This window comes from Chlamydotis macqueenii, chromosome 3 (genome assembly GCF_036417535.1).
Source record: "Chlamydotis macqueenii isolate bChlMac1 chromosome 3, bChlMac1.mat, whole genome shotgun sequence".
Lineage (NCBI taxonomy): Eukaryota > Metazoa > Chordata > Aves > Otidiformes > Otididae > Chlamydotis > Chlamydotis macqueenii.
The window spans coordinates 50,594,615-50,607,697 of NC_141558.1; the positions used below are offsets into that span (position 1 = coordinate 50,594,615).

The following is a 13,083-nucleotide window of genomic DNA, read 5'->3' on the forward strand; positions in this document are numbered from 1 at the left end:
TCCTTGGGGGAAACAGATGTGTTTTTCAGTGGTCAGCCAAAAGTTCTCTCATTGCTTTGACAATTATTACGTATTTCATGCAACTATACTGTGTTTTGTTATGGGCTTTTATTTTTTTTCCCTGTTCTACTGCTGATGTATGTGTATGTGTAATGTTTTTATGTTTAACTTAGACAGGCGTGGTTAACAAGACAAAGGGAGCATGCAGCAAGATTAGCGCATCTATAAAATGCACTTTGTTATTATCATAAATGTATTAGTAAACATTTTTTTTAAATAACTTATTTAAAAAAATTTGAGGGCACTAAACATGCAAAATTAAAAACCCAAAGGTCAATTAATTTTAAAAGCCAGGCATTCTTAAAGCTGACACCCATTCAGTGTGCATTATTACACAGGCCTTTGTTACAACACGGTATGGTTTTGTTTCTTTAGCTACTACTTTTCATGTGGACAGTGACTGAGTAATTTGTGCTGAAGAAGGCATGGTCTTAGGAATCTGTGCTTTATTTTGGACTAAGTTTTGTTTCCTGGTGTGGCCACTGGTAAGTGGGCCAGAGAAGATGATTCAGGGTCAAAAAAGGAGGAAGAGGGTTTAACAGGCCAGCACTGGAGTTCGATGGCACAACAGATATAACAGTAGCAGCCCAGGAAGAAATGGAGATGGCGTACGAACGCAAGAGGTTGCTTTGAGCCCTCCATATGATGTATCCAGGTTTAATCTGCTGACTTTCTTTCAAGAAGCTCCTCTTCGTCATCAGACCCAAACTGCTTAAAGTGTAAGACAACTCTTTATCTGCCAAACAGATAAAGAGATGTGTGGTTGAGAGTTTGGAAGCAGGATCACCGGTTGAAAATCTTGTCACTTAACCCTCATGACCTCAGCTTTCCCTATCCTCTCACTTTGCTGGCTGTGGGGAGGAAAGGTCAAGAGTTGACGCCTCTGTGCAAGCGAGAAACACTTAATGAGTTGTGCAAGTGCAGTATTTTATCTTCCTTTGTGGGGGAAAAAAAAAAAAAAACAAACAAAAAATGACAACCGGCGGGCAGCAGTTTCACTTGCAAAATGCAAGGGGTGGCCAGGGCACAAGCTGTCCCGGAGAGCAGCTCCCTGAGGACGGCGGATGCCCAGGGGGCCCTGCAGCAGGCCCCCTCCGTGCCGGGTCTGGCAGCCCAGAGCCCAGGGCCTCCCCTCGAGAGTGAAGGTGGGCGACAGGGAGCGCCCCGGGGGCCAGCCAGCGGCGAGCAACGGCGGTGAAGGGAGGGCAACGGCTGTCACTCAGCGTTCTGGGGTGGTTGTTGTGAGCAAACCGCCCGGGAGGGAAGTTTCAGACTTTCCCCTCAGTTCACGGCTGCCCAGGCAGGGTGGCCGCAGCAGAACAGGGCTGGGGGTAACCGCCCGGCCTCACGGGGAACTAACTCGGCCCGGGAGCGGGGCCGGGGGCTTGTTTACCGCCGTCTCTCCCCGCCGAGGCTGGCGCGGGCGGCGTGCGGTATCTGTGCGGGGAGACCTGAGGCGCCCTCCTCCCGGCCAGCGCGAGCGGCGGCCGTTAACTGTTGACATCCACCCCCCTCTCCGCCCGGCGGCACGAGCTCTTGTCGCCGCCGCCACGCCGCGCCGCGGCCTTCCCCCGCCCCCTCTGCTGGAGTAAGGGCGGGGGGGGGGGGGGGAGCGGAGAGAGGAGCGTGGCTTTGCCCCCCTCCGCCTCCCTTCCCTCAGCCAATCTGCGCGGGGCAAAGCCCTCGTGCCGTTGACGCCCCCACGGGACCCCCCCCCCGCCTTTTTAAAATAAAGCGGCGGCAGCGGGTCGCCCCTTCGGCGCGCGGCGCGGCGGGAAGAGGAGGGGGCGAGGCGCGCGCGCGCGCCTGCCTGCCTGCGCTTGTGTGTAGGGCAGAGGGGCGCGAGCGGCGGGGCGGCCTCGGGCGCGCGCGCACACGGACGGACGGACGGACAGACAGACGGACAGACAGACAGACAGACAGGGCGCCGCAGGATGCCCGCAGCTCCCGCGGCGAGGGGCTGAGGTCGCGAGGAGCAAGGCGGGAGCGGCGCGGCTGAGGATGGCGCCGGTGAGCGAGCAGCTGGCGCCGCAGGGCGCGGGGGACACCGCGGCCGCGCTCCCCCTGCCCGGCCCGCCGCCGCCGCCGGCAGTGGTGGTGGAGCCGGAGCCGCGGCGGGAGAACGGCGGCGAGCAGTGCCCGGGGAATGGCAGCCCGGCCTCGGCGGGCGGCGAGAGCGGGGCCCAGCCGGGAGCGGCGGTGGAGGCCCCCGGGAGCGCGGGACCGGAGCCCCCCGAGGGCGGCTGGGGCTGGGTGGTGATGCTGGCCGCCATGTGGTGCAACGGCGCCGTCTTCGGCATCCAGAACTCGTGCGGCGTCCTCTTCGTCTCCATGCTCCAGCTCTTCGGCGGCGGCGAGGACAAGCAGCTGGCGTTCAAAACAGGTGAGGGGCGGCGAGGGAACGGGGTCGGGGTGGCTGCCGGCCCTTTCCGCCTCGGGCCTTCCCCGCCCGCTGGCTCTCGCTGCCAGCGGTGCAGCCGCTCCGGGTGTCGGTGTCCGTGCCCCGCGTGGCTCTCGGGGCCGGCCCGCGGCGTGGCCGGTCCCGCCTCTCTGTCCTCGGGCAGCGAGACCCCTTCGGGGCCGGCGGGAGACACGTGGGGCTGGGCTGAGGGACTCGGAAGCCGCGGCTTCATCGAGGCGAAGAGAAGCTCCTCTCTCTTCCCCTGCGAGGGTTTGCGCTCACAGCCGTGCCCCGGAGGCAGAGCTTGGGGCCGCCAGCTGCTGGGACGTGGAGGGGGGAAGCTGCAAGGGAGAGAAGCAGGTGTGCTTTGACTCCTTCCACGGCGGTGTTTTTCGGTATCTGTCATCGTGCACGATGGGGAAAAAATGCATGCTCTGGGTCCCAGAAAGTTTTATTCCCTCCCGCCCCCATTAGCCCGATGATAAGTATCCACGATTAATTAACAGCGGGTTATAGTGGCACTTAAAATGTCAATAACGGGCTTTACAGTTGACAAAACCGGCGTTTCGATGTGCAGCTTTCCTGCTGTAACCAATATCCCCAAACTCACCCGGTAAAGGTAACGATGTTTACTAAACTCTGAAGACATAACAGTGCTATCGTGATCAAATGTCCACTCTGCCGTTACTAATCTAAATCATTCTAGACGCATAAGTATCAATTAATTCAAAGATGAGCACATACTATATTTTTTTTATGTAAGCTTTCTTTGAAAAGTGTCTTGTGCTTTGACTTTGTAGATTTGAGAATATACAGTTTTTTGGTTTTTACAATAATAACGAATTAATAATTATAATAGTTTATGATAGTGGCTAATGAGTTTGGCTTATTTAAAAGGTAGCTTACATATTAAAATATTAAAATGAAATATTAAAAGAACAAACATTGTCTTTTATGTTTTTGTTTCTTACTAAAAAAAGTGTTCCAGCTGCTTAGCTCTGCAGCAGTCTAATCCTTCTAAGAAACTTTCTCAGCACAGCATGGTGTTACAGATCTTTAAAAGAGTTTTGAAAATTATGTCTTCCTTAATATCAGGATAAATGGGCCTAAAGTTGAGATGTATGAAACGGAGAACCTAATTTTCCTCCCCTGGTCTAATAACAGTATTTACATCTGAAGTAGGAAACTAAGGCAAATATTTAGACTGAAGCGAGTAAGAAAGCTGTGGTGGTAAGCACCGATGTGCTCTCCAGCGTTTGAGCTATTTGCGGTAATGTGTAAGGTATGTGCTGCTCAGTGTTCTTGAGCTAGAAACTTGGAGAGCTGTGTATGTCTGCACATTAGGTGTGGCAGTGCCTGCTTCACAGAAGGGAAACACACTTCCAGAAGTAGGTGCCTAGGCTCCTTAGCCTGTACATGAGAAGAATGAGGTTGTTCAGAGGAGGTGCTGTGAGCACTTGCGTACCGAGCTGGGAGCCTCTGGTCAGTCAGAAACGCAGAAACACATAGGTGCTTGATGTGCTGTCTGTTCGTGGTAGAGAGGTGTAATTGCTTTTTCTGAGGATCTGGTTCTCTAGTAAGGATCTTTCAAAATAGTCTTCTTGTACTTTAAAAAAGGTGGCTTTCAGCTAACAGTGCAGCAGTCAAAATAATCCACAAGAGCAAGACTGAAATTATCTCTTGTCTTCCAGAAGAGTAATTGTACCACTGGTGTTTAAGTGAGGTGAGATTATGGGTATGCTCCACCCACGGCTTTTTTTTTTTTTTTTTTTTTTTTTTTAATTTGCCCAACTGCAGAAAAAACTACAACTAGAAAAAAAAGGAATGTGTCTTTGTAGCCTGGTTGTTTTGCATCCTGCTTAGAGCAGGAAGAGTTCAGAGTCCTGGATGCAGCCACCACCTCCTGCATCACTTATTTATTTAAAGAAACTACAGCTGCATTTTGTTTTGCTCTATCGGATGTTCTCTGGTTTGAGTAATGCAGAAGACACTAATTTTGCTTTTTTAAAATCCAAATGGGTTTAAGGGGGAAATAGCATGAGGTAGCTGCCTTGCCTAGATGACTTGTGTGTGTGTGAAGGAGGAGGACTGCAAATACAAAAGTGCCTCCTGTAAATAGCAGAACAACAGATAAAAAGGTGTCCCTCCTTTTAATACCTGAAAGTATCCTAATGAGTCTGGGTACTCTAAGAGCTAAGCAGCAGCTGTCAAACAGGACGTTTTGTTCCTTAATGTTGAACTTTGTTGCCTAGAAACTTTGTCTGCTATTTTTTGTCTCCTTGTAGATAGGACCAGGAGTCAACTGAACTAAACAAATTCTGATACAACATTTAGTGTACCATAAAAGGGAGCTATGATCAAAAATGGCAAATTGCACTTAGTGTATCTCTTACTGAACACTGATGCGTTAGCTGGCGTGCTGTAGAAAGAGAAAGGATGATTAATGGGATAAAGTCAGTAGAATTTTAGTGTTAGAGAAGACTCTAGCCTGATCATTCCCATGGTATTGATTATAATACTTAATCTAGTTAGTCTCTTGTATTTGGACTGATTGTGACTCAAAACTGGCAGTGGAAACTGATCTTAGGAGTCAAATTTAATGAATTTTGAAAACTGGGATTTGTAATGAAAGTGGTGTTGTTTTTTTTTTTTTTTTTTTCTTTAGAATACCAAGTCTAATATTCTAATCCTTCTGAAAAAAATGCTTATTTTCAATCTGAAACACTGATTTTTGAGAGGTATGAATATTCTAGTTAATCTCTCCTGGGACCCTAGGCATCTGGAATCTGGCAGTTGATCCGGACTACCACAGAATTCAACTTTGTTTAACTACAAGATTACTTAGCTTTTGCCAAAAGCATATGTGTTGCTAGAGGTTTTTCTGTGCCTGCTTTTTTGGGACTAGCCAGTAGTTGTTTCTTGCCTGATGTTTTCCTCAAAGGAAGATTAAAAAAAAAAAAAAATTAAGTAGACTATAGTACGTGCTACTTTTGTTATCTCTTAATAAATGGATGGATGCCTATCTCTATGTAAGGCAAAATGAAAAGGTATTAAGTAATCAGTATGTCCTGTTTTTGTTATTTTTAGTAGATGGATGGATATTTATCAGTATGTAAGAGAAAATGGGAGGAGGCAGAATGTAGTCAAGAAGTGACTCTGCCTTGCAGATAAGGAGTAGAAGGAACCAAAAGTACAGGGAAGGCTGTCTCCAGAATGCAGCATCAGCACTGGATAAGTAAGATGAGTAACTATAATCAACATTGTTGCAAGATTTAGGAGCGTTAATGGAAGAACTTGTGCTGAGGCTCATAGAGGGTTCACAAATTTCTTCAAGGTGTATCTAAGTATAATTAGTATTTTCCACGAAAAATTTTGAACATAAGTAGTATACAATATTTCGTTATTCATATTAGTAAAAAGCTCATTTCTTTGCTGATATATTGTACTATATAAACATTTCCATTGTTTCCTTGTGTAGCCATTTTTTTTGTACAAAAGCTAATTAATACGCAACTACAGAAGAAGAAGAGCCCCCAAAGTAAGTATAAGTATAAAACATCTTGCAAGATGTGCCTGAGGTCTCAGGGAATGAATCTATACATTGTTTATAGTTCATTGTGTTTGAGGAGCAAGTTGGGTGGAAAAAAACCGACGGTGATCAGATATGGGAGGCTCTTACTCCTTCAAAATAGGGCAGATCTAGTAGGCCTCCAGTGTTCAAACACAACTGTAGTCTGATCGTCCTTGAAAGGAAAGGATCGGGCCCTGGGGCCAGTCCAGATTCTGGCAGGAAGAGCTTTTGTTTCCTCTCCCCGTTGGCATTGGCACAGAGGGATGTGGAGCACTGACAGCCCCTGTGTTATCTCTGTGAGAGACATCTGGTGTGTGAGCCCCATCTAGTCCTGTGTTGTGCTCTCTTGATAGATACTATACGGGTTTGTGTGTGTATGTACACATACCTGTTTTCAGAAGGCAAATAAATACTGAGATACTGGTGGCAAAAGAGAAAAATTCTGGGTTTTATTAAAAAAAAAAGGGTAGATAAAAGCAGTAGTTCTACTAGTTAAATTACTCCTCTATGATTTATAATGCTGATTTTGTAACAATACAAAAGTATTCTCTGTATGTTTGTTCATCTTCGATTGTACAAAGAGCCTAGCACAGTGAGTATATACTGTTACTAGCGTTCTGCATCCTCATCTTTGTTTTGTGTTAGCAAGTGTTATCAGAAGACAGTGATAACCTGAACTGGTTATCTGTGTGTTTGTGCGTATCTGTCTTGGTTTGACTTTAAGGTGCAGCCTTTGGTGATGTATCTGGATTTCGGAATGATTGGTGGTTCATTGAGCTGGCTTAACACCATCAGCACCACTGGGGCTCCTGGAGCTGGATTGCTGCGTGTCCGATAGGGCAGGGGGGAGAATTCTGACTTTGCTATGGTACGCAGGCCATAACTCAGATACTGCAAGAATGATGTTGGGTGACTACAGAGATCTTTGAGTGAGAACAAATGTACCACTACCATATACAATAACTTAATTTTGCTGAGCAAGACTGGCTTTTCAATTTAACAGATTTAGAAGTTGAGATGTTTTTCCTTTATTCTTTTCTGGAGTCTTTTGCTATCTTCCTGAGCTTTGCTTCAGAGATAAAAATACTATCAGCAGTTTTGTTATCATTCAAGACCTTGTTCTCTAGCTGTCCTTCAGAACCACACTTTGATCTCTAATTCTATGGGATGTGGTTTCTGGGAAATTGGGAAGCTTGGCAAGCTGGAACTATGTCACATGGCTCATGAGAGAGCAGTTGACTACTTTTTCTCTCTCTTTTTAAGAAGAGATACAGCTAATTTGGAACATAGAAGTTACTAGAGCACACAACTGTAATATGTGTGAGGTACAAGAAACCACGCTACCGTGTAGCAGTTAAGTCAATAAGGATTACATTGCAATGAAGGATGTAGTTCCACAAAAACTTGGACTGATGGGTATCAGTGCTGCAATAGTCTGTCTTCCTTCCCATGTTTGTGTGGCCTTTGAAACCAGTGCAGGGAACCAGCAACAGGAATGGATTGGCTGAAAACTAACCTGATCTAAAAGTAACAATTCATTTTATTCAGATGCAGTTGTATTTTTGTACTCTTGTATCTTCCACATTTTTTTAACCTTTTCTTTTGTGAACACACAGTTAATGCAGCCTTAGACTACTGCAGTTTAACCTTCAGTAAATATGTACAGAAAGGATAATTCTATGAGAAAACATTCCCTTGTGATCTTACGTTATCTGTTTTACTTCCAGAAATCTAATTTATTACAATAATAGCAGCTCTGTTTTCTATCTTGCCATTAATTTTCATGGGAACTGGCTAGGAATGACTTGTTCTAATAGCTAAGATAGAGTCACATCCCTTTAGCAAGGATGGGACCAATTTAAAAATCATCAGTGTTAGTTCCCACACACAGGAAGGGATTACTGGGATGTTGAGCCCAGCTTCTTGCTGTACCAGAAGCATGTCTATTAACCCACAGAACACAGTCTCCCTTAGGTGGTGGGGTTGCACTTGGACTGCAAGCTGTAAAGCAACTTTCCTTTTGCCTTTTTGCTGTAATAAGCAGAAATAGTTAATTCTTTGACTATCTTCTGCAGTGTGCTTTATTCAGTAGAGCTGTACTTTACATATAATGTTGCAAGTACATCAGAATACTTTTTTCTTGTTTTTGCATTTTTAAGAACATACATATATATGAGGAATAGTAAGTAATTTTAAACATGCTAGCTATTAATTTCCTTAATCTCTAACTATTGTCCTCTTGAAAATGACTTGTAAGAAGGGGCACTAAAGATTGTCTTCTGGCTCATGGTCAGAGTTTTAGCCATTTTTTCAAGATGCTTCAATAATAAGGTTCCAAATAGAAAATGAATTGAGTAAGTACCCAAAAAAATCTTTCTAATGCATTGTAAAAAGTATGTTGATACCACAGATTTAAAAAATATTTTAGTTCTAACTATTTTATCAATACTGTATCTCTGAACAAGGATGAAACACTATGGTAGAATGTTCTAAATATACTGATCTTTAAGCTTTCTGCTTTTGCAGTCTGGAACGACTGAACAGTTCTTTCTTTTGGAACAAAACACAACTTTGATAGTTGCAAGTATATTATATGATGACCAGGAGCAGTGTTCTTAATGAACACATTCTTACTGAATGCTGAGATGGGCCTTACCTTTGGAGGCTTTTGTCAGTGCTGTCTCTGATATTGGTACTCCAGAACCCCCTGTTGTTCTTGGACTGACTGTTGTGACTCTGTCCTGTTTACTTTCTGTATCCAGACATGTACTATCTGCATGTCTCTTAAGGAGCTGCTTAGATTGCTGTAGACTAGAGTCTGGGTGGCAGCTAAGCAGTATACAGAACAAATAGCTGAACGAGGCGCACACAGTGGTGTAAAACAGAAACCGGTTTGGTTTCCCCAAGGAGGCCTGTATCTCCTGTCGAAAGAATCAGAAGTACTGAGTGCTCTTGGGCCACACAGCCAGGGCTTACTTGGACAGTAACCTGATCCTGTGTTATAATTGAACATGCTGGGATTGGAATAATCTCAATGGGTTATGTAGGTGAGACTGAAAGCCTACTTACTGTCAGTTTGCTCTATGTTTAGCACGTGCTATAGTAGTTTCAGAGTGGTTTGAACTGGTTGATGACATCAGTTGCTATATAATGCTGCTTATTTTTTTGAGAGGAAAGAAGGTATGGTAATGGTGCTTTACCTAAAGATGCTGTTAACCTCAAAGCAAGTGAGACTGAAATTGAGAACCTCAACTATGGTGCGTATTTTGGACGTGTCAGTGGTACGTGTTGTGGTTCAGAGTAACAACCTTTGCAGAAGGTTGGTGTACTGTCGCTAGATAACATTTTTTCAGATCTTGAGTGTACAATTTGTGATGATTTTCAGGTGCACCTTCAATTCATTTGCAAAAATACTGCCTGTGGCCCCTTGAATTCATTGGTTTAAGTTGTCATGTGTGTGACAAAACTGAAGGTATGTACTTTAAAGAAAGCCTTTATGGTTTTGGCACATAAAAGCAAATTTGAAATTGCCCTTTGTTCTTTCATACCTTCAAGTCATTTCCTACCTTTGAAATATTTACGTAGCTTAGGCTCTTCAAAACCCAACACTGCATTTCAAACTTGAAAGAAATTAGAACTCTCAATTTATAATTTCTGACACTACTGGGTACAGGCAGTGATCTAGAAAATTAAATCAACACAGGAAATTTTCTGGAAGCTTAAATAAAATGTGCAAGCTCGAGCTGTATTTTCTAATCCTATTGGAGTAACCTGATTTTTTACAAATTGAAGCATGGAGCATTAACAGCTTTTTAGATCTCTGTACATATCAAAGTCTTTGTTCATAGTGCAGCAGTTTAATGAACATTTAGTTTCATGCAGTGAAATCACTGACCCTTGAAGGTCTGTGTAGGGACACAGGGACAGAACTGGGTAGCTTAGTGGGAAGGCTGGAGTAGAACTTCGCAAAATCAATACAGACAATGTTAGTCTTTATGCGCATTCAGAAGTTTAGTCACCATGACCCAGCTCTGATATTCTGGATTTTTATTGCTTTTTCTAATATCAAACAAATAAAACAGTATGTTGCATGCTACCTCAGAGTCGTAAAACTGATTTGCATGTGAGAATATTTTCATGAAATGTGACAAAATGCTTTTGTAAGCTTCTAATTTGAAATAGTGTTAATCCTGAAGTTAACACTGCTCAGTGCATTTATTTTTCAAACAGTGTTAATCTTTTGTACAGGTGGTATAATACATTTACTTGACTATTAATGTATGTTATATGATACAAGTTCAGTCTCTGTATCAATGTCTGACAAAGCAACTGTATACTGTATTAATAGCTTTTTGTAGCTGAACATGTATTTCAGCAATTGGTCAAAATACTTTAAAATATTTTGTAAATAATCTAACTGTATTTATTAAAGATAATTCTATTGGGAAAATACAGGCATGGACAGGTAGATACCCTACAAACTACTCTGCTGCTTGTTCTTTGGGACAGTCATGGCTGTCTCTGAGCAACTGAGATTTCTTTCCTGTTTTATGAGGTATCTTACCTACCAGTCTTCTAGGTGCATATTTTTCTGATTAGGGTAGGTAAGCGTGGTGCTTCTAAACAGTAAATTTAAAAGCCAGGCGAAAAATCGTATCATGTCTTTTAAGACTGCCTACAACTGGACGTATGTGCTTGTTCTGGAGTTTAAAAGAAAAAGGACGTAGATTCTTAATGTGCGAGCATTCCTGTAGGTTTCAAATTAAGTATCAGAATGAAAAGGATTCAAACTTAATCTCAAGATGCAAATTTCCTGCAAGTCTTACATTGCCTTCTGCAGGTGATAGATCTTAGCATTTCTCACTGCTTTTTGTTTATAAGCAGTGTGAGAGACTGCTGCTCAGTGTTTACTATGCAGAAGATGTTGGTATTACAAAGAGTATTCTTAGAATGGAAAGGCTTTCATTGTTTTTTATCAAGGCATTCCTTTAGAAACAAGGTTAGAGCTCTACTGTGGACAAGGTGATTAGTTTGCAAATCTCCGGCTAGTATGACTGTAGCTGATTAGCAGATTTATTGGATCTTCTCAAAAATTAAGTAAATAATGTGGGTTTTAAAAAATTATTTTAAGATATTGAATGCTAGATTTTTGTCCACACAGTTTTTAGCACTATTTCCTTGTTGTAGTTCAGCCCTGATCCGGACCAGACTACACAGTCTCTCTCTCACTCCCCCCACCCTCCAAGACAATAGGGAGAGATAATATAAGAAAAACTGCTTGAGGTTTGAGATAAGGACAGGGAGAAATCCTTAAAGTTACCGTCACGGGCAAAGCAGACTCAACTTGGGGAAAACCTATTCATTTATTACTACAAAGAACAGGATAATGAGACAGAGAACAAGATAACCTCCCTCCACCCTTCCCTCTTCCCAAGCTTAACATTATCTCTACTACCTTCCCTCTGCCCCCGAGCGGCACAACGGGGAAGAGGGAATGGGGGTTGTGGTCAGTTCATCACACATTGTTTTATGCTGCTTCATGGTCGGGGGAAGAACTCCTCACATTCCTCCCCTGCTCCAGCGTGGGGTCCCTCCCACGGGCCACAGTCCTTTGTGAAACTGCTCCGGCGTGGGTCATCTCTTCCACGGGGTGCAGTCCCTCCAGAACAGCTGCCCCAGCAGGCCCTCCACGGGCTACAGCCGCCTTCAGGCCTCCATCTCCCCCAATGTGGGGTCCTTCACGGGCTCCAGGTGGATCTCTGCTCCTTCATGGACCTCCATGGGCTGCAGGGGGACAACCTGCTTCACCATGGTCTTCACCATTAGTTGCAGAGGAATCTTGGCCAGGAGCCGCATTACTCCTCCCCCTCCTTCTGAACTGACCTTGGCATCTGCAGCCGTTCCTCTCACAAGAAAAGTTCTTCACAACAGGCTAGCAGATGCCTCTTAGGATCTTTTTACATCATCCAGCTCATTTCCTCTCCACTTCTTGCAGTCGGGCTGGGCTGAGTAGGGCCCAGTCGGCTGCTTGGCGAGAGGCCAGAGGGTGAGGCCTGCAAGGCCCATGAGGCCTGCGCCTCCTCCTCTGTGCCTCTGCCCCCACTCAGCTTCTTCACATCTTCTCTTCGCTTTTTTTTTTCCTATTTTCCCCTTCTTAAATACGTTATTGCAGAGGCGTTATCACGGGACATTCTGCTACCAATCGGCTTGGCCTTGGCCAGCAGTGGGACCGCCCTAGGCCCGGCCGAGTCCACTGAACAAAGGGGAGCGACTTCTAGCAGTTTCCTACAGAAGCTACCACCTTAGGGCCCCCCTCAGTAAACAAAGCCACAACATTCCTGCATTGTAAACCAATGATGGCTCTGATCAAATATATCTTAATTTACTTAAAATCAATCCTGGTAATATTTCCCATTCTGGAGCTTAAGATTCATCTTTGACTTTTGCTCTGCATCCTGCTTAATAGATAAGTAACATGTTGTTAATTTTATACACACATGACCTATATAACATAAAAGCTCATAAACCTTTCAACTAAAGAAGGGGGAGAGGTTGCCCTCTAACAATCACTGTATGTTGTATATACCTTACCTGTTTACTAACAAGCTATAGACCCTCACTGCCTGCTCTTTACTTCTAGCAAAGACAGTGCATCTGCTCTATAATGTAGGGTCCTCCATCAGTTTGCAAGCTCTACCTTCTCTTAACTTCAAATTTTCTGATAGAAGAATGATAAAGGCTGTATATTAACTGGTTTTCTCTCAGGTTTCCCATGCCATTACCCCCTCTCTTTATCTACAACTCAGAGCCTGGGAGTGTGATCAATTAGTTTTTGAGGTAATCTTGCCCCTAAGTGTGTTACTGCATAATTAATTTTAAATGAGGGGAGTTTGTAACTAGGGTAAATAGAGAGGAAGGAAGAAGGAGCCTCCACCAATTGTTAGGGCTAGTGAAGAAGAGATCAAAGGTGAAATCAATCTGCTTATTGTAAAGGTAAGATATGTCTTGTTAAGCCTACCTCTAGTGAAAATGCTGCATCCATACAGATTTA

General features: G+C 44.1%; 1 protein-coding gene across 1 annotated transcript in view; it reads left to right on the forward strand.

Moving 5' to 3' along the window:
- Nucleotides 1–1,935: 1,935 nt before the first annotated feature.
- SLC16A10 (solute carrier family 16 member 10) overlaps nucleotides 1,936–13,083 on the forward strand; it is a 67,703-nt gene continuing 56,555 nt past the window's right edge. Inside the window, exon 1 of the mRNA XM_086745901.1 lies at nucleotides 1,936–2,443. Coding sequence (XP_086602027.1) covers nucleotides 2,062–2,443 — 382 coding nt within the window. The 5' untranslated portion in view covers nucleotides 1,936–2,061. The remainder of the gene's footprint in view (nucleotides 2,444–13,083) is intronic.